This window comes from Orbicella faveolata, unplaced genomic scaffold (assembly GCF_042242905.1).
Source record: "Orbicella faveolata isolate gen_17 unplaced genomic scaffold, um_ofav_v1 contig_47, whole genome shotgun sequence".
Lineage (NCBI taxonomy): Eukaryota > Metazoa > Cnidaria > Anthozoa > Scleractinia > Merulinidae > Orbicella > Orbicella faveolata.
In genome coordinates this window covers 2,988,056-3,007,083 of record NW_028301577.1, presented here as the reverse complement: position 1 = coordinate 3,007,083, position 19,028 = coordinate 2,988,056, and the positions used below count along the sequence as shown (strand labels likewise).

Sequence of the window (19,028 nt, the reverse complement as noted above, 5' to 3'; positions counted from 1 at the left end):
AAAAGCAATTGTTTGTTTATTGTTCTTGAAATATACACTTAAAGATTACTTAATAAACATGACAAAGGAAACTCTATTGGTGGTATTTATTTTGACTTGTGTTTATTCACTTATAATTAAGCTTTATTACAACAAGTATATTCAATTTTATTAAGGATAGAAATAACTAAAAAGTATAGAAGACTTGAAATATTAATTGTTTTTAAAAAATTGGCGCATGCGTATTTTAGGCGCCGTATTTTTTCTAAGTTTTTTGGCGGGAAAATTAAAAAATTTTAAACAGTTACTTACAGCAAGTATAGAGAAATTTTTAAAAAAATTGGCGCATGCGTATTTTAGGCGCCCGTAATTTTTCTAAGTCTTTTGGCGGGAAAATTGAAACCGTTCAAACCGATGTTAATTAGGAAAAACGCTGACACAAAAAAATTGAACGTGAAATATCCTAAGAAAAAACGGTTCTTTTTTCCAGAATTAAATTTCAGTTGAAGTTTCGATTTTACAAACAGCTCAAAATGGCAGAAACTACTTCGCTTTGATAACAGTCCTATATCTTGGTGACAAATTTTCGCTGCTATTCTCTCGACTTAGTCTTGAAGTACACTCTTGGTTTAATTCGTTTTCTACCTCTGAGTAAACTTTAGTGTTATCTTGAATGATTGCCTTTCACTGGGCTGATTTCTCCTTTTGGTTTTTCCATGAGCGCCTAAAGCATCCACAAACCTACGAAATAAAAGAAAGAGTAAATAAGAAGCTGCAATATAATACTTAAACTCATCATTACAATATTAAAGCGTATCCCTGTGGCTTCAAAAACTCTGCTCCACGTCATAAAATAAAACTTGAATCCGGTGGTCGAATAATCAGGGATCAGTTACATCAACATTTTAATTATCGCAGTCGATTTTTTGGACTAAACTTTTGTTTCTGATATATTAACCAAATGACACTGGGCGAATTTGTCTCGAGGCCGAAAACTGGGTTGTCACACAACAATAACAACGAGTCTACTGAGTGACACCCCAGATAACAGCAGCGAATTTCGAGGCTATCAGTTAGGAAACTCAAAAACCTGGACCAGGTTGTTTATAATCTTCTGCATGACCCGCTTGAATTCTATTTCAGGAAAATAAGAAATTATTCCGAAGTAAATCTGAGCCATGTTGAGCACAAAAGGCGCACGATAACACGAACGATTACTGATTTGCATTTTGTTTTCATGCATTCCCCGGTGTGTTCGTCTTGAAATTTCTAAAAGCAGTGTGGACTTAACACTTGTAATTTTTCTAATGTCTTGTTTTTGGCTTTGGTTAAATATAACTTAAACAACAATTCTGAACGAAGTAAAAAGGTAAGTAATAACTTCAAATGCGACTTGGCTTGATTTGACTGGATTTCGCGGCTATGGCCTCAGCGTAAACACGCTCATTAGAATGATAATATCATGTCTAAAAGCTATTTCTTTTTCCTTGCTATGTCCATGCTCGTTTGTTTTCTGCACGTTTATTTTGAAAATTTTCTTCGATCCACAAATAATTTTATTTGTCTTTTGCAATCCAAATTCCTCCCTGTTGTACCACAGGCACTATATTAGCCTCTCCTAGTAATTAAATGTGATTAAATTTGTATAGCGCGCAATCCAGGATCAACGTTAAAAATCAATTTTTTGATAAATTCCAAACTGTGAATTTAAACAGCAAAAAAAGCAGTTTTAATCAGTTTAAAATCTCGGTCAACGGTGGTATTCCAGAATTACCGTTTATCGGCGGCTTTCCAACAACCTGGTCCAGACCTACAGTTAATGCATGCGTTTAAACTTATCAACTTACTTCATGAAAAAACGCGATCCCCTGAAATTGTCCTTCTGACCAATCCAGCTTTGCTCATCCTAAGCTTGACATTTTCCTAGAAAAAGGAGAAGTTTCATGTGAATACATATTGAGCATCGTGCCCGCTCAGTAAAAAGTCAGGGTTAAGAGACGAGGGTGTTCCTCGGAAATTTTGAAAGGCACCCCTAAGAAGTACCAAGATCCTGTTTTGTGGGCGTGGCTTGAAATGTTTTTCGCCCCTAAGAGCTACTAATTCTAGAACAACACATTATCTCCAGCGATATTTAATTTTTTAATCAACTTTTTATTTTTTTTCCCCTGCCATATATTTTTCGGATCAATACCCTAAAGGTACCGCAAAAGCCCCAATGTGGACCTTTTTAGCCTTTTTAAACCCTAAAAGGTACGACGAGCGCCCCCCGTCCTTTTTACATGGAAGTTCCCTCCCCCCCCGATTATACCTTTCTTTAACGAAGGATAAGCACTCGAAATATCAGCGTTCCCTGATTTTTCTACCCCTGCGATTGATCCCCACCCCCACCCCCTCTCCCCCACTATTGTTTTCAAATAATAAACGAAGTTGTAGATTAGAATTCTGTGGCTGGGACATGTCTAAATTACAGAAATACACTTTTCAAATATAAGCGTTCAGTAGCAAGTCAAAACGGCCTTTGAGTAGCTTCCCTTCAGCTGTTTAATGAAGAAACAGCTCTAGATAGATAGACACCTTCATTTAAAAGTAAAAATTTAAAGGTAAAAATTTCAGGTTAGTCCCTTCAGGGAGCTTACAAAGCATCTCTGCTAAAGGAGATGTTAGTTTTTAGCGAGGCAGACAATGCTTACATCTATAGTTTCTTGCTCGAGAAAAAGGAAAAACAAACTCCCTGTAGTCTATGGATCTACAGGACCCTACAGCCTTGAATTCAGCAAGTCTAATACTGATCAACTAACCTCTTTTGAGAAAGTTGATCCCGAGGTTGTCCTCTGGAGTAGCGTTTGATCATATCCAGCTCATCCCATTCTGTACTTCGCAATTTCGATTCTGTCTGGAGGGAGTGAAGTAAAGTGTAAATACACATACTGAGCTGAATAACTTGCCCAATGTTGATGATAATAATGTGTGAGGGAGGGGGGAGGGGTGGGGTAACTAAAACGTGTAATGCAGGAGGAAGTGATACTATTGGAGATGCTGTAAATTCAGGTACTTTGTCAGAAGAAAGCATTCCTCAGGTAGAATGTTTTACTTGTCTCCGGGATAGTAACAACATACAATGAAAACCAACGAATTCTACAAAGGAGAGAGGGTCAAGATAGGGAAATTATTCCCCTGTACATGGACTGTTTTGTCCGTAAACAACTAAGCCATTTCCAGTCATTTCAACTCAGTCAATTTCATCTAATAGCTGTCCAACAACAACAACAACAACAACAACAACAACAACAACATCAACAACAAGTTCACAATCTGGTCTAAAGTTGCTTTTATACAAACGTGATAATGAACTCTATCTCTCTTGCATAATACAGTAATATGACGATATCTATAGTAGAATCTCTTACCTCAGCCAAGTACACGACGTCTAAAATGATCGGTTCCAGTGCGATTTGGTACTCTGAGAGCCAGGTGAAGTTCATCTATGAGCTGCCATAATCATTTCCTCCAAGAGCCTGTGTCCTGTGAAGGGATGTTGAATTGTTAATGATGCTAGCATCCAAAGTGGTTTTGAGTGCCGCGTTTACTCCTAAGTTCCTTTAATATTCTCTGGAAAATAGTGGGCACAATAAATTGACAAAAAAGAAAGCAATTGACAAAATTTAAAATATGCTATCAGCTTTAGAAAACTCTTCAAAACATTTCACGCCATTTCTTGAGAAAACTAGAACTAGTTAATGGGGTCGTTAATAGCAACATTTAAGAGTTTGGTACCTACCCATGCGGTGGATGAAGAATCATTTAAAGATGCAGTGCACTTCTCATCTCCATTGCAATCCAAATGATCTATTTTAAAGTGAAGATAAAATAAATTTATTTGAACCCAAGCATTTTAGCTCTTCATGAAGTGTTCAAACTATAGGAGATGTTATTTTTGGTTTGCATTGGCGAAGAATTTTCTCAAAACGTTTTTTACTTGCGATCGCCTCCAATGAAAGGGTGGAAATATGAAGCATTGAACAAAACAACAAGCTCTTCTTATCAACGTGTTTATGGTAACACCAGTCGTCGTCGTCGTCGTCGTCGTCGTCATCATCATCGTCATCCTCATCATCATCCTCATCATTCCTTGTAGCAGTAACTAATTAATATATTTTGTTGTGGTTATGCCTAAACAACAAAGATATATGATAAACATGCCTGCAGCTGACAGCCTGTGCTTAGCCTCTTCAAGTACTGATAAAGTATCTTCAAAGTCTTTACTTTAACCAGTGTAGAAATCTCTTCAGCTCAATTCTTCAACTGCGACCAAACCAACCAATCAAGTTAGATTCATTCTTTAAGCCCTGGTCAAACGGCGCATGACAGTTGTAACACGCGCTTCCCACACCCCCACTCAATTTTTCTGGCAGTACCCCCCGGAAGAATCATGCACTGTTTGACCAGGACTTTAGTAGAGGAAATAAATGAGGAAACAAGAGAATTTACCCCTTGCATCTCCCCTCCATAACAGACGTTACTTTTGTAAGCTTATTGATGGTTCGGCTTTCTTTGAAAGATTAGTGTAAAGTACTATCTTTTTAGTTTAATTTCTCATTCATCTGAAAAGGCTCCTGTCCGAATTCAATTTTATAATATTCAAATTAGTCGGACCTATTTGTTGATGAGGTCAACTTAAACTCTCTGTGGAAATAAAGCTACATTTTCTTAAACAGCATTTTAAAAGAAATATCACCACAAGTAATTCTGGTTACCTTTCAACTTGAGAAGGCTCGTAACGAAATACATTGTCAACTTCTTGCAGCCATTATTCTTGTTGTTCTTGTAAAGGAACATTCATTCCACGTCCTGCTGTTTAAGCCTTGTACGTGCTGCCATGAAGAAATATGGACGATGATCGGTGCGTTGACTTTGACAACGTTGACTTAGCAGCTAATTTTGCCTCAGAAGCACCAGAGAACGATGTTCATGTTTAGCGACGTTCGCCATGCTCCTTCTTCGTGTAGAAATGACTTGTAAAATATGAATAATTGAATATTAATGTGAAAACGGATCTGCAATTCAAATCATAGTCTCTCCAGGTGGCTTCAAATTGACCAAGATAGTCGATTTCTACCTTTTCAAATGCAAATTTCACTGACGACTGTGTTTTTTGGTTGGAGCTACACAAAAAAACAGAAATATTTTTCATTAAAACGCCAAGGTTCTTATTTCAAGGGATAAAAATCATGTATCAGTGGAAATAACAATGGCCAGCATGCCACATTCTTCAAATTTTGAAGTCTGGTCTGCTGGTTTTCTATTAACTTAATTTGTAACCTTAATCATTGGTTTCCTACCAAGAACTCCGTCTAATTTTTGTAGCTAATTAGAGATAACCGAGGCCAAGAGAAGATCAAGCTAAGAGAGTATAGGCCATGGTACGCCTTTTACCCAACATAATCTCTCTTAAGTTATTTTTAGACATGGTACCCAGATTCGTCCGACTTTCGAGGATGTTATTCTCGCGTTGCGTGGGTGTTTTCGTGGAGGATTTGTTCAAGTTTCGTTTCGTTCCGTTTCAAAGCGAAGGAAAACCTCCAACACTGTGGGCATGCTTTCTTTGATATTTTCATATCAAAGAAGCAAAGGAGCTATACTTGTTAAAACGGCTGAAGACATATTTCTTAAAATTTTACTATTTTCATTACTTTACCCTATAAAATGTATGTAGATTCCCCTTATAGTATAAATAAAGAACGGAATTGATCGAAAATGAATTGAGCTTCGGCCCTCGCTGTGTTTTAATACATGATTTTGAAACTTCAATGTGCAGGTTAAATGTGGGGTTTTCGAGTCAGACCGTTGATAAGATATATTGGTATCTTATGGGAAAGAATTGGGTCTATTGGTCTCCCACGCCCCACCCATCACTGGCCAGGCCTGATATGTGGCTCTTATCACTTTCCTGACGTATACTGATATCCTACTAACCCAAAACTAAATCCTAAATATAATTTGGACGCTAGGGTGGGGCATTTGCACTTTTCTCACAGCCCAACCATGGGGATTTTATATGATGCACCACCTGCCCCATGGTGGGGCATTTGCCACCTTCTGAAAATAAAATGTTAAATGCCCAGGAAAGAGGGAGAAGGCGGGGGGGGGGGGGGGAGGGGGGAGGAGGTGAAAATGAGCAGGCTTGAAATTGACAGAGCCATTAATGATTAAGTCAAAGTATTAGGGTGTATCAAGTGCTTATGTAGATAAGCAAAGTAAGTTCGAGATGCTAACACTACTCCCCTTAGGATGCTATCCCCATAACTTTTGCTAAAGGAACTCTGCAACCCTCTGCAATCCCCCCCTCCCCCAGGGCAACTTGTAAGGCAGCTTATAAGGTTTCATCCACAGATCTACAGATTGTATTATGGCAACATAACAAACTTTTATTGTAATGTCTAAAAGCCAGCAAAAGCTGGAACTGTCTCAACACTTAGACAGAAATGATCCATAACTACATCCAGTTTCTAAATTAGCACTCAAATGCCACAGTGTCAAATGACAAGATAAATAACCTTAACTCTTTATGTACAAGTCTGCAGTCACATTGGTACGTATGCTACAAGAAATCAAGTGGAAAGTTTCACGTATGTGATGTTTTACAGGAAAGGAAACTTCTCTACAAATAATATAAACTTACATTGTTTGATTGTAAAGCTGTTGTCAATAAAATTTTGGTTATCATAAAGGACCCATTTTTCTGGAAATATCATAGGGAGCTTTCCACAGTGATAGTCAAACAGTGTGGTCTAGGTAATCAGTGCAGTTGAACCTTTCTGTAAGGGACACTAAAGGCCCAGGAAGTGGGGGCACTCACTATAACGGCCTACACGGGGAGGCTCTGCCCAAAAGAGGTCACCTATTACAGGCTTCAGGTATATAAAAGGGTAGGGATTTCTCAAGTTAAGGTATATGAAAACATGGGGGAAATCTGTCATTTAAGTCCAATGTCAACATGATCTGAATACGAAATACTTCTTTTTCTGGTTAGCATCTTTTCAGGTTATGCTTTACGTTCTCCAGAAAAATTGTTCGTTAACTTTATCTCAAGGGTTTAGAAAAGGGATGCAGTGATCTCATGAAGGTAAGTGAGAGGGGTTCTTTTTTTAATAAAAGGTATATGAAAAGGGTACTTTTTCTGTTTAAATGGTATGTGAAAGGCTAAGGGGTTAGACCTTGGGGTGGATCCTCCCCATATAAGACTTTGTAGAGTACCCCCACCCCCAGACGAAAGGGTCTGAGTACAGTGTCTGCACTATATGTGAAGGTGTCTGTATTAAAGATTGTATCAATTCAGGGTTCTTTGGTTCACAAGGGCTAAATATGCTTTATGGGCACTTGATGTTATGGGTGAACTTGCCTATAGTTGATAAGAGTCACCCATAAGGTAACAAGTTTGTTACAGGTGAGAAGTTAAAAGCTACTTCATGACAGCCCTGGTAATATAAAGGTGTCTTTATCATAAGGAGAGTGATTCTTAACTAAGATTACATCTGGGTATCTTCAATTATAACATTTAGTTGTAATTACTGTAATGTAATTGGCCACAATAATAGACCTTTAAAGCACAATGAACAGTACTTTGGGGCCATACAACAACAGGGATATTACTATCACATCAATATGGTGATATTGGTTGTTAATAGTACCATATTAATGCCGAACCTCTGCCAAAAAAAACTTGCCTGTCAACATCATGAACAGGGGTTCCATTCAGGTTTTCAGCAAGAAGGCAACTGGTCTTGACAAGCAGGCAGATATAATTTAACTGAACTATGTTATAAGAGAAAATTTCCTTCAGATGGTCAAACCAGGGGGGCAAAATAGTTTTCACAGCCAGTCGATTTGCATGGTGCCGTGCCCTTAATGAGAAGCTTGTCGTGAACATCATTCTTAAGCTCTGTATTGCTGAGTAGCAAGAACTTTAATTATATTTCTGCGCTCTCATTATAATAGGGCCATGGGGAACTTCATAACAAAGTACTTGTAAGAGAATAACTTCTCAAACCCAACAGATGCCCAACTTCCATTAATCCCAGTTGAGCTACAGTGCTGTTGGTCGTGCAGCAACTGGGATGAATGACACCCTGTATGGCAACAATATTAGTTTGAAACCAGAAGTCTTCATTTAGATATGTCTAACCTGCATAGCAGGCATTCACCTTTCCTCCCCACCCCTCCCCGTTGTCCTCCTTTTTTGGCTCACTCCCTCCCCACTTCCCATCCCCTCTTCTCATTTTTTGCTCACCCCAGGCACACTCATTTGTTTGTTCACTTGCTTGATCTCCCCACCTGGAAAATGGAAAGGAAATGTCTACTACACAGGCTAAGGTATGTCAAGTATTCGCACTTCATACTTTGATCTACATAACAAGTCATAACTGGGAGAACATCGGTAAGGGCAGTTGGTACATATATAACATAATGAGGAGCCAATTTTGTCTCACTACCTGAGACAAGATATCAAAACTAGTTAATTAAATAATGAATATAGAGCAACCTTGTTAAATATGAAGTTTCAGTAGAGCATAAGGACACTTGTAGCTTGTGTCAGACCTGTGCTTCTTTGAATCCTTTGCAGTCCAACAAAACAATGACTGTTTCATGTGACTCTTCCGTGGGAAGACAGCCATGTTTCATTTTGGGAGATAAATGTTCTTTGTAGCTTGTGTCAGATATACTACAACAACTTGTTGCTTTATCCTGTGATTTCAAAACTCTGCCATCACCCTGTTGACTGTCCAGAGGTCTTTTGGGGCATTGACAATCAGTCTTAGAAAAACTCTCCTCCATATCAGGAGAACTGTTCTCTGCTCTGTCATCCACACACAGCTGTGATGTGTCAAATGTTCTTGCCACTGGTGAAGAACCTAAGCAATATTCAATTTCTAATTGTGTTCTTGAGTTTGCTCTCTTCGCTCCACCATTATCGCACAGTAGCACAGGTTGAGAGGTTTTTAAACAAGACTTATTGTAATCACACCTTCTAATAGTATTAGGTGTTGATGACGAGACAAGGCATAAACAATTACAACTCTTGTCACTGTGTACAATGGTCTCCACTTTAGGAGGATGTTCTGTATTGGATGGCTGGCAATTGGAACCATTTGTGTCTGTGAAGTGTACACATTCAGTTTCTTTGCAACCTGCAACACTTTTGCTTTTATGAAATACTGCAGTCTGCAGCATAGGTTTTGGCCTCCCATCACTCTGATCTATAGGCTTTGCTTTCAAAGCTAACATAACACAGTTAATGGTAAATGCCAAAACACAGACACAGAGAGTTCCCAAGAGAGCAAAAAGTGCAATTTCCAAGGAAGATGAGTCTTCTATATCCACCTTGTCAGAAATATGATCAACAGCTCCATCACTCACAGTTGATGGTTTTCTTGTTGTCTCTACAGAAAGAACTTGTGTTGAAAGTGCATTCCCAGTAAAACGTTCAGGAGTGAACCCGTTAATAAGAGTTGTCTCTGTAGGACCAGTTCTCCTGGTGTAATAACATGTATGCTTTCTCGAAAACCGTTTAAATGAAGAATAGAACATTTCAACTTCCAATGGACTCTTGCCGATTTTAAGCGAGATGTAAAACACAACAAAGCATCTTGCTGGTTTCACAAGTTGCTTGTAATATTCTGAAAGGTTTGCAGGAAACAACTCCTTTGCCATATCCATTTGATTCACAGTCCACCTGTCAGTTTTTGGTGGTGATTTAGTAATGTTTGACCTCTCTCCATCCAGGCTAACGGAAATGATCTTGGCATTGAAGATTTCTCTCAACTCTTGCTGGTTTTTGGCTTCTAGAGCCTCCACGATCCTGTATGTCGATCTGATTTCTCTCAATCGGTTGGATGGCTTGCGCTTCACTTTTAATCTGAACAGCACTGAAAATATCCTGTTGCCTCCCTCTACTCCAACAGTAACAAGTTGAGTGCTATTAAGTTCATGTTCTTCTAAATACTGAGCAAGGCTGGTAGGACCCAAAAGTTTTCCTTTGTGGGTCTTCTCGTATTCATACTTCAAAACAATCTCGTAAATTTCAGGCCCTTTCTTTGTTAAAGTTTGTAACCAGGTTTTCTTGTCTGCATTGCTCAAGGCCACTGTGATATTAACTGGAGGGATAGATGGTATAATATGATCCATTTCAAGGTCTGCACAAGTATTAGGCAGGCTCACAGACGGGAATATCTCTGCTACTGCGTTTTGAGTTTGACTGACAGACAGGGCTAGATTTCGTCTGCCTTTAAGGCTGTAAGCCAGAGCAATGGCATTGATCACATGGCATTTAAAAGGTGAGGGGAGTGATTTGAAGACATTTAACAGCTCATTGCAGAAGGTTTCACCAATAAATGTTTTGTCAGCTTGACTACACAGCTTTAGCTTGGTTCTGTCCCCAACAGGACAACTCACGTTTATGTTCTGTTTCATCTCTGTCAAGCTGAATAAAAGTTCAATGATGTCTGACACAGGACACTGTGTTGTCTTTGACACTGCAACAAGTATGTCACACTGGTTATACTCAGGTAGCCTTGAGAACAGCACTGCCATTTCTGTCCTAAATCGTGGATTGACAATATTGTGCAGGTCTGCACTTGAATTGATGTTGCGGTATTTGGGACCTTCTTGGGGGTTGGTCCTTTTCATTTCCAATATTCGCTTGAGAAGGTAATCAGCATTTCTGTGCGTGTTTTGGTTATTTGTGCCACTCGAGATGTCCCCTCCATTAGAATGTTGTGAGACCCCTGAAAATAAATAACATGCACTACATTAGTCATCTCCTTTGCTGTAATACTTTTAATGAGTTCTGGCATTAGTAACTAGCACAATACAGTGAGACCCACACAACTCTCTTGCCCTTAGGTTTACATTACAATCTTCACATTTTGTGGTATAATGTGACCAAAATATATATTTTATCGAAGTGTGGGTATTGGTGGAACCACTTGCTCTGTGTCATCAAGAGAGCAAGGAAACCATTCTCATGAGAGGGAGATGGAGATGAATTGGGCACATGCGTAGAAGAGAACCTGACAACATCACACACATGACCCTGCACTGGACACCAGGAGAAATGAAACAAGGAAGAATCAGAAGCACCTGCTAAAGAACTGTGAAGGGGGAGCTGAAGACACTTAACCAAAACTGGGGTACCATCTCGAAGCTATCCCAGAACAGACAGGAGTGGAGGACCTTTGTGGCTGCCCTGCATGCCAGCAGACATAATGCCAGTAAGTATTACTTAGTAACTGAACTGTGCATGGATTTAAATTAGCACTACTCATCTTTGCCAACCTGGATTATCCAGGAGTCCCCCAGATACAGACAGGGTCTCCCGGTCTACCACATGGGTCACCGAATCTCCCAGACAATATGAAGGAAAGGTTAGCCCTAAAATACATATTCAGACATATTTTGACTGCCTCATGGCATTTTTGTTGGAAACAATTTTTGATATTTGACACATTTATGTCATTGAATTGGCTGTGCTCTACTTTAAACAACTTTTTTTATGGTTGAGAAGGTAAAATTGACAATCTCCTGGATTTTGATTTTTTTTAGGTTGCCATCTCTGATTACTGTGCTAATTGTGGACACTAACTAAACAGTCATTGAGCATTCCAACTGGCCAAGGTCTCAACTGAATTTGGGACCACCTAGAATAAATCCAGCTGGTGTCAAAATGGAGGATTTTTAACCTACACCACTTGGCCACATTATGTCTCTCAGGCATTACAAAAATGTTTTTCTTTTTTTAGAGGTGACTTTGCAGTTTGTCGACTACATGCACACCAGGAAAAAACATTCACTTTGTTTCAAAAGGAAAAGGCAACAAAGTCAATCAAATATCTATATTTTTTATAGTTTCGTAGACACATGAAAGGCAGGTTGAAATTTGTTATGACTGGAAAACAACTTTTAGATCAGCAGGAGTAACCTCTGATATATTGTTTTTATGAATCTTTCTCAAATGATTCTGTATCTATCATTTTCAAACAAATTATTGTAAGGGTTTGTAAGGTGTGGAGCTAACAAACTCTGCAGACAGTTATCAATTATTAATGGATAAAAGGTGACATATGGGTGTTAAAAAATGTAAGTTTTGACTCAACTACATTTCTACAACTCTCAGATCAGGCAGTCTGGGTTCAAGCCCTGGATGGGAACATTGTGTTGTGTTCTTTGACAAGACACTTCACTCTAGCAGTGCCTCTCTCCACCCAGGTGTATAATTTAATGCTCCAGACGGGGGGGGGGGGGGGGGGGGACCCATATGCGGACTTTACCCTACTTTACAATTCTGAATAAGCTACCATACTGTTTGATGAATTTTGACCAAAACATATGACATATCACTGTAAACATCCCATTCTTTGTGAACACCTGGTACACACCTGAACCTAGTGTTTATACATTCACCCTTGCTGTAAGCATAGTCACACCCAGGAACTGATTGTGTAACATCAAGAAATGTACACATGTTATTCATGCATCAGTCTGCCTTACCAGGGTCTCTACCGGGAGTTATTAAATAAATGGTTAGTAACAAATCCATTACTAGATGCTTTGTAAAAGGATGGTTTGAGGCATATCAGAATGGAAGTGTATTGCCATTAGCTTAAAAGTATTTTCAGGTTACAGTGACAAATTACAGTAACACTCTACACGTTGTTAAAGCAGACACATGAACAAAGTGGGTATATCCCTTCGTGTTATACATTCAGTACCAGGGTATGACTGCAATTTTCACAATTTTCCAACAAGGTAGCCACATACAATTACAAAGTTAATAACAACAAATTATAATCACAGGAAGGTTACTGTCTTGTGATGTGGATCATGATGTTTCACTGCATACTGCTAGTCTTCATCTGGCAATGAGGTTTAACTCTTTTGCACCACTCATAAAATGAGATGCTCTGCTGTTTATTTTGTTCGTTTTCCACAGCTGTGATTGGCATATTTCCATCCTTGCTGTTTCACTGGTGATCTGCTGTTGTTCAGCTCTCCTGCTGTTGCGTGTCTTGATCGTGTGCATCAACGCCTCAAGAATTTCTATTTGACCATCCCTGTTGATGTTGTTAGGGTGAAGTATCCAAGAGTCACTTCTTTGACCCTGCATGTGTACCCGTGAAGACTACGACCAATAAACTTCTCTTCATTCTGAAGCAGGTGCATTCAGGGCATGCTCTGAAATGGCAGAGGTCTAGTACGGGCACAAAAACAGGTGTACAATAGCGCTAATCAAAAAGCGCTAATCACAGCTGTTGAAATCCAACCAATCACAGTGGAGCATCATGCTTTAAATGTGACACGTAACCAGTCAACCTTGTTGCCAGATGAAGACTGGTAGTATGTAGTTGAAACATCATGATCTATATCACAAGTGACCATATCATGAGGCAAACCACTTATTATTATTTTTCTTCACAGGGCTGTGCTCTAGAAGGGCCCGGGTGCCACAGGCGACTGATATTTCCCTTAGGGTGACTGGGAAAACTTATTTTTTTCATTTAAGCTTAAGTGCTGGGCACCCAGGATTTCATTGTTAGGAACCTTTGGGCTCCTCATAATTTTTCTTAGACTACACTTTTACTTCACCACAATGAAAAGCTACAACCTTTTTATTACAGTTACATAATATTATTAGTTTTTTAAACAAAGAATGATTGATGTGCTAATTTAGAAACAAAAGATGGAATCCCAAAGAAAGTTTTCAGATAAATATTATATGTAAATTGACAAAAGCACCTATTCAAAATGCCAAATTGGGTTAACAGTTCAGAATGGTTAAGTTGATACATGTTAGTAAAATTATAAACACTAAATGCCAAGAAACAAAGTCAATCAGTTTAAAAGGTTAAACATCAGCTGTAGATAGTAACAACTGTAATGATACGTTTGTCCACGTGAAACAAAAAGCGAAAGCAAATGAGTTCAAAATTCATTTCTTTCTGCTGATGTGAGCTTTTAGTTGATCAGGTTGATATAAACATAAACGAATAGCTGCAAACATACATTATCCAGCAGTGATAGTGGAATTGAACTTTTGCCAATAAGAAGGACTAAAAGATTCTTCAAGAACAATCGGCTTCAACCGTATCACGTTATCTTACAAACCCCGCTGGAGTGATCTTTATCACGGTACAGTCGAGCTGTGATCACGAAAGTAGAGATGTAACCAAGAAAGAAAGACACGCGAGCGACTAGGCCTCTTCGAGAACAACTGATCAGAAGTCGTACAGTGTTTCTAACAACGTAATTCTAGCGAGAATCTTTTTCACCCAAAAGTATGTGCATCTGTTTAAGCAGCACAGCACAAGTTTACTTAATAAACAAATGACTCCTTACCTAATCTGATGAGAAACAACAATATAATGATTCCAGGAAGATAGCAGACTTTGAAGTCTTGCATAACGTCTTTTGTCGGTATTACCTGCACAAGGCAAAAAATCTTCGTGTTAATCTTTGTACTTAGGCATTATACAAATCCGCAGATATTCAAACAAACCCTAAACCCATTAGCAATTTTACCGCTTCCTTTCTTCTCGGTAACAATGTGAAAGTGCAAGGAGAAGAGATAGCGACGACTGCTGATGAGAGCGCGAAGAAATGTCCACGTTCATGTCATACAGTTTCGACTTCAACTTTACCATTCGAGGATATAGCAACAAGATGTGGATTTATTAAGCTTAAATTTCTTGAAACGTAATCCAAATAACCTCTTAACCTGACGTTCCACCATTTTACTACGCGACAAACGATAACTGAAGTTGCGTGATGAATATATTGTTTATTTGTAAAATCAAAACATCTGTTAACTGAACTCAATAAAAGTGTGTACATTGTTTGACATCATCAACATACGAAAATTTGCATATAAATTACAGACAATGCATTTGTCTTACAGTAGACAGAAAAACGACATGGGCTCCGAAAATAAATGCTTTATCATCAAATATTAAGAAAGCTAGCTGACCATAACAGTATGTACTACCGATTTTGTTAGCGGGTAAATTTCATGATGTGCAACACACAATCTTTGTAAGGGTCAGGTTCCTTAACACTATCGCACGGCGAGACAGAGTAAGACAAAACATTGAACACAAGTGTGGCGAAAACGACGTCTGAACCAACAGATTTCGTTCTAGTGACCCAAATTAGCCAAAATTCAATGCACCACTTCAATCAGCACTCGCTGAGTTTGAAAGTACGTGTCGTGATCCGCTCATATTTACATGCTGAACAGACAAAGACCTACGCATGTATAATGTAGTTGATACACAACAATGGCCGATCCGAGTCGCTTCGTGATAAAGAACGATATGTGACTTTGACCCGGGTTTCAGATACTTGTCTCTACCGATCCTGGCCTTTATATCTCTCACAAAGTCTCAAAAGTCTGCGATTTGCTGAAGAAACAACTTTCCGCCGTACAAGGTCATTTCTAATAAAATATGGCGGTCGGTCGCCTTCGTGCTAGCGCGGCTTAAAAAAGTTGACAAACAGCGACTTGAAAAATCGTCAAAAACTAATGTTTCAGTTAGATATGATTACCTTAACAGTGAATGTCCAATTCAACGGTTATGTAGTGGTGATTCCGGCATTGTCTTTGCGGTACAAACACCGTTCAAAGACTCGGTACCTGGCATGCAGCTGCTGGCTTCAACTAGGTTGACGTAGATGAAATGATATGATTTGATTACGTTTGATTGGCAGGGTCCACTGACAAAGTTGGGTGTGTGACAAGAAAAAAGGGTGCTTCTCGCTTGCATGTACTTGTCAGAAAATCACGTCAACGTTATTTTGAATCCCATCCGACAGCTTTGCGTGAGTTGTAACTTCGTTTATAGTGTCTTCAAACTGAAAAACTAATTCAAACACTGTAAATACTGTCTGCCTTCTTCATACATGGAGTAAAGGGAAATCTAAACCATTCATCTTTAGCGTTGTCAGCGACTAGGTTAATTTTGTACACGTAGCAACTAAACCTTGAAATATTTTCCCATCCGTTTAACGATTGGGATCGGAAAAAATGCGGATTACCGCAGGGAAAATTTGACCTGCAAACAGATTTACAGATAGAACTGAGCAACTACAAGAATGTTCTTTGCGATACAGCAAAAACGAGGGCTCGCTAGATAGCGGTCAAGAGAATGAAACATAAGCCAGAATTTCCGTCTTGTTTGAGCTCAATGATATTTTAAACAACAGTGTCTTCTTTCGACTTCTCTTCTGTTTAATACCGTGGAAGTTGAACCGAGAGAGAGAGAAACGAGTCTCAGTGCTGTGTCCCCGGGGCTGTGTCACCGTTTTATTCACCAAGCTGAGTAAGGTCTTGTACCGCGTTTTCCTCTTGAATTCCTTCCCAATATAGAAAGGAACATGTCATGGTTCGAATTCATCGGTAAAAGATGTAAGATGACTCTTAGATGTTATAGATAAAATTAGATTCCATGTCGCTCAGGATTTTCACGTTTTATCACGACTGTCTTTCTCAAGATCTTTCACTGCAGGCATCATACCCCCTAAGGCTCCACTTAGCATCGTGTTCTCTTCCGATGATAGGCACGGATTTTCTCCGTTGCTCAGTTTTTATCTGAGTTCACCGAGTAGAGAGGCCAAGAATTCGGTCTTCCTTCGTTAAACACAAAGGTTAAACTATTTCAAAAAAAAGAAAAAAACATGAAGTCAAGGTTAATTTTTTCTTGATTGGTTTCAGCAGCAAAGAGTCGTTTAAGAGAAAAAAACACAGGAACCCAAATGATATTCTAAGGTCGTAGCAGGACTATCCTCGAGTTTCCTGATTCTTATTTCTGGTTTTAAATGTGCTAAGCCAATTTACATTAAATGGTGTGATTTTTATGTAGTGAAACAGCACTTAAATATCACTTTAGTATGGTGCAAATTGAAACTCTCCAGAGAGGCAGGTAAAATAAAGAAGATAACGTGAAACCGATAGCAAGCGCTGAAAGAAAGATACGAAATGGAAATTATACCGCTCCATGTTTACTTCGAAAACTAAAATGACAGGAGGGAAGAAGAAAAAAACTCCACCTCTTGAATTACTACAGCGGGAGAACAGCTCACTCTCTGCTAAGGATTTATGTGGGATTTTCAAGTGAGTGAATTCTAATGCGAGCATAATTCTAGGATTCACGCTGAGTGTTGTTATCTGCAAGTTACTTGCAGTGAACCCGTTTTCAGGGGTCAATGCTATCATATTTGTCCATGGATGCCACGCCACAGGAATTAATTACCCAAGCGGTAATTTTTATCTTCTGTTTGCCAAGCTGGTAAGAGGTCAGGCCATGTGCCAAATTGACTTGGAATTTGATCATGTGATCACGACGACGCAAATACATTGCGAGGAAGGAAATTACCACGAAATCCAGTACACAACCTATTCTTGTGAAACTTTTAAATTTTTCTCAGGCAGAGAAGTACGAATAACTCCAGCTTCAATCGTTTGTCGTTGATTACAGACGACCAAGCTTGGAATTGTCAAGAAATGTCTTCCGCACAAGTTTTTCATTGGTCTACGCTTTTTCGCGTAACCTTTGTTTTTCCTTTTTTTCACGTACGGAGAATGTTCTCCATGTTAAAAGATTTCACTATTTTGGGCTCGAGAGCTTTTACACTGTCCACTTTGATCAAAACGGAAAAAGAAAGAAGAGATCATAATTTGTCCTTCTTTGGAGTTCAATTTTTTATAGTTACATGGGCGTACCTCCTACGCTTTCAATATATCCAAATAATTGGATTCACTATTACTGTAATAACTCAGATAATCATAAAATGCTAAAAATATGTATCTCTAGCTTGGTTTGTTGAAGTTTCAATCTTGAATCAGTCAGTCATCGGCACGGAAACACATCAAGTCCCCTTACAATAACAGCGGAAATAACCCTCAAAACAATGGTATCGTATTTTATAGGGCCTCACCTGAATTTTCAGTTTCGAAGGTTTTTTTCGGCGATTGTAAGGAAAGGTCTAAACTTGAATTGGACAAGAAGGTCAGGAAGCTCTCCCATGCAACTTTTGAGGCTGTTTCAAACTGAAATCAACGCGCTTGGATCGTGGATGTTTTTTGCCCCATGTGTGTGGAAATCTTTCTTCCAGTCGTAAACAGTAACTTTATCGTTCTTTCACTGTTCCCCTTGATGTAACGGATAAACGTCCCAACACTGGACATTTCCTGTTGCTTCTGTCAACAGAGCGTTTAGTTTCATTTTCGCATGCATATGTTTTATTTTTCGTTTTTAAAGATCTGCCAAAATCCCAAACGGGAATAGGCTTGCCGATTTACGATCGCTGACCCTACATGTTAAATATCGCTATTTGTAGGCGGTGCTGGCCGTGCATGTGGCCAAACGTAGTGTGAAAGAAATGAAGTGACGCTACAGTTGTCATTTTGAAGTGTTTGACTGTCATTTCCTTCTCGATAAGGCGTTATTTACTCACCACATAAATGGGATTGCGGATGCTCTATATTCTCAGCCCGCAAAAAACTTTACTGACCGGAAGGGTCGGTTGCCTTTTTCCTTTTTCGTCATGTACGCTGAGCTGATAAGGAAACCATTGCTTAATTGTTCCCATGCTAATGGCTCAAAAATGTGAAACTTTACGCAAACTGCCGACTTGACAAAATGTCGAGTGGACGATATCTCTGTTCAGAGATTTGCCAATAAACTGAGTATTAGCCTTCATTACTTACAGTTTCCCTCTTTTTAGTTTAATTTCCTCGTACTAAATAATAACAGAATCCAGAACTACATAGTGTAAATCAAATACCGAATTTCTCCGAGCCAGCAAAATCGGCCGGCGGATTTTTGATACGAGTAGCCTGCTCATCTACACAGGAAGCTAGGCTTTTTCTGTATTTTGTGCGTCCAAAAATGCGCCTGGCTTGCTGTGCAGGCAACGAGAAGAGTGGAAAATGAAATTTGAATATTAGTTAAGTGAGATTTTTATTGTTTATAAATATTTGAGGTTTATAATTCATCAGCATA

General features: G+C 39.0%; 1 protein-coding gene and 1 long non-coding RNA gene across 3 annotated transcripts; both read right to left on the bottom strand.

The window, feature by feature from the left end:
* On the bottom strand, window positions 1-6,094 carry LOC110060007 (uncharacterized). Its single transcript, XR_016204327.1, has 7 exons — window positions 4,734-6,094; window positions 4,180-4,281; window positions 3,758-3,825; window positions 3,387-3,501; window positions 2,778-2,872; window positions 1,827-1,902; window positions 1-720 (listed from the first exon to the last, which is right to left on the bottom strand). It is a non-coding gene; the product is annotated as an uncharacterized LOC110060007 (long non-coding RNA).
* Window positions 6,095-6,378: 284 nt separating this feature from the next.
* On the bottom strand, window positions 6,379-15,716 carry LOC110060006 (uncharacterized). Of its 2 annotated transcripts, none has more exons than XM_020766729.2 (3): window positions 15,574-15,716; window positions 14,368-14,452; window positions 6,379-10,760 (listed from the first exon to the last, which is right to left on the bottom strand). In XM_020766729.2, the coding sequence occupies exons 2-3, from the start codon at window positions 14,429-14,431 to the stop codon at window positions 8,569-8,571; spliced, it is 2,256 nt and encodes a 751-aa protein (XP_020622388.2). In that variant the 5' UTR covers window positions 14,432-14,452; window positions 15,574-15,716; the 3' UTR covers window positions 6,379-8,568. The 2 variants fall into 2 exon arrangements, with proteins under 2 accessions (XP_020622388.2, XP_020622390.2); XM_020766731.2 differs by lacking the exon at window positions 15,574-15,716 and adding an exon at window positions 14,551-15,499.
* Between the last annotated feature and the right edge of the window lie 3,312 nt (window positions 15,717-19,028).

Coding starts and splice junctions, on each gene's coding strand:
- LOC110060006 (XM_020766729.2), bottom strand. CDS start 14,431: ATGCAAGACTTCAAAGTCTGCTATCTTCCTGGAATCATTATATTGTTG. Junction 10,761..14,367: donor GTTGTTTCTCATCAGATTAG/GTAAGGAGTCAT, acceptor ATTTATTTTCAG/GGGTCTCACAACATTCTAAT.